Source organism: Sinocyclocheilus anshuiensis, unplaced genomic scaffold (genome assembly GCF_001515605.1).
Source record: "Sinocyclocheilus anshuiensis isolate Anshui unplaced genomic scaffold, SAMN03320099.WGS_v1.1 scaffold2753, whole genome shotgun sequence".
Lineage (NCBI taxonomy): Eukaryota > Metazoa > Chordata > Actinopteri > Cypriniformes > Cyprinidae > Sinocyclocheilus > Sinocyclocheilus anshuiensis.
In genome coordinates, this window is record NW_015551160.1 from 1 (window position 1) to 2,987 (window position 2,987).

The 2,987-nt window shown below is 38.2% G+C and overlaps 1 protein-coding gene across 1 annotated transcript in view; it reads left to right on the forward strand.

Annotated features, from left to right (window-relative positions):
* Positions 1–4: 4 nt before the first annotated feature.
* LOC107663329 (protein NLRC3-like) overlaps positions 5–2,987 on the forward strand; it is a gene marked incomplete at its 5' end in the record, with an annotated part of 41,068 nt that continues 38,085 nt past the window's right edge. The window contains one exon of the mRNA XM_016453538.1: positions 5–639. Within this exon, the coding sequence (XP_016309024.1) occupies positions 5–639 (635 nt within the window). The remainder of the gene's footprint in view (positions 640–2,987) is intronic.

The following is a 2,987-nucleotide window of genomic DNA, read 5'->3' on the forward strand; positions in this document are numbered from 1 at the left end:
GGAGTTGGGCTTGTATCAGGGGAAAGTCTTCTGCTTTGTTCATCTCAGCATTCAGGAGCATCTAGCAGCTCTATATGCACACCTCTCCTTTAAAATCAACAACATCAATGTGTTTGACCAAACCAAACAAAGTCTGTTGCCTTTTAACCAGAAGAAATATAATTCATTATCTGAGCTGCATCAGAGAGCTTTAAAAAAGGCCCTAAAGAGTGAGAATGGACATCTGGATCTTTTCCTGCGTTTTCTTCTGGGTCTTTCAGTCGAGTCCAATCAGACTCTCTTACGAAAACTACTGACACAGACAGGAAGCTGCTCCTACAACAAAGAGGAAACAGTTCAGTACATCAAACAGAAGATCAGGCAGAATCGCTTTCCAGAGAAATCCATCAATCTGTTCCACTGTCTGAATGAACTGGGTGATGATTCACTGATGCAGGAGATCCAAGATTATCTGAAATCTGGAGAAATAAGAGAAACCAAACTCTCCTCTTCACAGTGGTCTGCTCTGGTTTATGTGTTGCTGACATCAGAGCAGAAGATGGATGTGTTTGATCTGAAACAGTTTATTGGAGCACGACATACAGCAGATAAAGTTCTTCAGAATCTGTTTCCTGTGGTTAAAGAATCCAGATCAGTTCGGTGAGTAACACTGAAAACAATCACTGCACTTTCAAAACATGATCACATTTATGATTTTAGCATGTGCTGTTTTACCAATGCTACAAAATGGGTAAAATCTCAGAGAATCACATTTCTGGCAGTGAGCAGGAGACGTGTGTGAGACACACTTACTAAAGCAGCTGAGGAGGTTTGTGTGTTTCTGTGTGAGAGCTGATGATGTAGAGCTCAGTGTGGAAGATGAAGATGAAGGAATGAATGTGAGGGGGTCAAAACTGACAGCAAACAGATTTCTAATGATGTTTATATGTTCGTTTTATTGTCTGTATGAATGACATTTGCATTTGTAAAATTTGCACATGTCATTTCTTTAATCACAGCTGGTGTCAGTTCATCATTCATGTTCTTTAATCTTTATAGATTTGCTTATTTTGGTGTCACAAATTAAGGCTGTGCAGTTATACATTGATTTAATTGTTAATTATCTTATTATGTAAGAAGATATAGGAGATAAAACACTCAGCTTGTAAGAAAGTGTAGAAAATCTTTAGCCAGGGACAACATTTGGAAAAAATAAATAAAATTTATAATAATATACAATATACAATATGTATAATATATTATGACCAGTATGAATTCAGCAGCTCTGTCCACAAGCCCTGTGCCGGATCTGTCAGAAGAAAGTCCATAAATATAAGTGAAATGTGTCAGTCACGTCATCAGTCCAGCCTTAGAGCCTGATGTAATCGCTTGCTACAGCCTCTTTTCACCCCACAAACACCCTTAATTTTGTTGGGGAGCTTTTTTATTTTCTTGTATTTTTTACTTCAGCGCTGAGTCATACTAGAGTGGCCTACTAAGCAACCCATTCACAGGGGAGCATAATTCTAATAAATAAAAAGAATGAAAAGTAGATAGAATAGAAATAGAATAGAGAGTGCTAGTGTTAGAGGTTCAAGTTTTTTTAAATATTATAAATAAAAGAAAACAAGTAGACAGAATAGAAATAAAATAGAGTGCTAGTGTTTAGGAGCACTACTTGGCGTATTCTCTGAAGCAAGTGACAGAAAGAGCCCTTGCAATCCTATTTTCTTCACACCCTCTTCAGAGAGGAGAGAACACATCCTCCAGCAGCACTGCTGAGCAGCGTCTGGACAGATCCCATGCTGTGCAGAAACTCCCAGGCCTGTCTTGCTTTACATATGTCTTGTCAAAAGTCGCAAGGTGTTCAGCAGAGGAGGAAAATATATTGATAATATCTGCCTCTACTGCCCACCTAGAAGCTCAGGACAGAAGCTGCCATTTGTTATTTCAGCAGTAATTATTATTATTATTACCATTATTATTATCTCATCGCACTGGATTTGAATAAAGCAAGAACAGAGTTTACCATGAATGCAATGTAATGAGTGCATTCAGTGTTTATCTTCCATGTGCATACAAACAAGCAGCTCCTGAAGATAAAACAGCTGATGATGTACATTGCAGGCTGTTAGATCTCTAAAAGGAAGCACAACACCGTATCTATATTCTGAGGCCTTGCATTTATTCTGAACAGCAAATTCACATTCACGCTAAACATACCCTTCTTCTTCTTCTCTTTTTAACTCCCCTCATTCGTCCCCCTACTCAGCATCTCTAGCGGCAGCACAAGGAATTACTTGAGACACAACATTTCCCCTCTTTGTAAAACACTATTCTTAACCAGAAGGAAACATGTACTCTGAATAAAGTAGTGGTAACAACCTAGGCAACTATTAACCCTCTGGGGTCCGAGGGTGTTTTGGGAGCCTGGAGAAGTTTTACATTACTTGAGACTAGGGATGTCAACAATTAATCGATGATCGATTAATTGTCGATAAGAGATGCAATCGATTAAAGCTATCGATGGTCGATTAAGCAGTTTAATTTTGGGCTGCGTGCGGCTCATGCGCAAAACACGTGCGAGCGGCTGTGAGTGACGGTGACAGTATATAAATGCATCATCATTCATTCATAATGTACAAATTAAGCTTTTAATGTGATTTAAACTTTAAAAGTACATTAAAATAGAAACAACACAAAGTTATTCAACATGGAAAGCAATAGCAATGTAGTAACTAAGTCATTTACCCAGATAATTGTTTCATATCGGGCTCTGCGCTTTGCAGGGCTACGGGACACAGGACAGAGATAGGCTAGGCTATTCATTCCTACAACTTGTTAATTCATTCCTACGACTTATTAAGTTGTGTCCACTGCCCATGTTTCATTAATTTTGTTCCTTAACCCATGATTTAACTAAAATGAGGGAACAAATAAAAAAAAATAAACCTGCAAAATTAGAGGGTTAGGCGGTGAGGATTTAGGAAAAGAAACAATACCTAAAT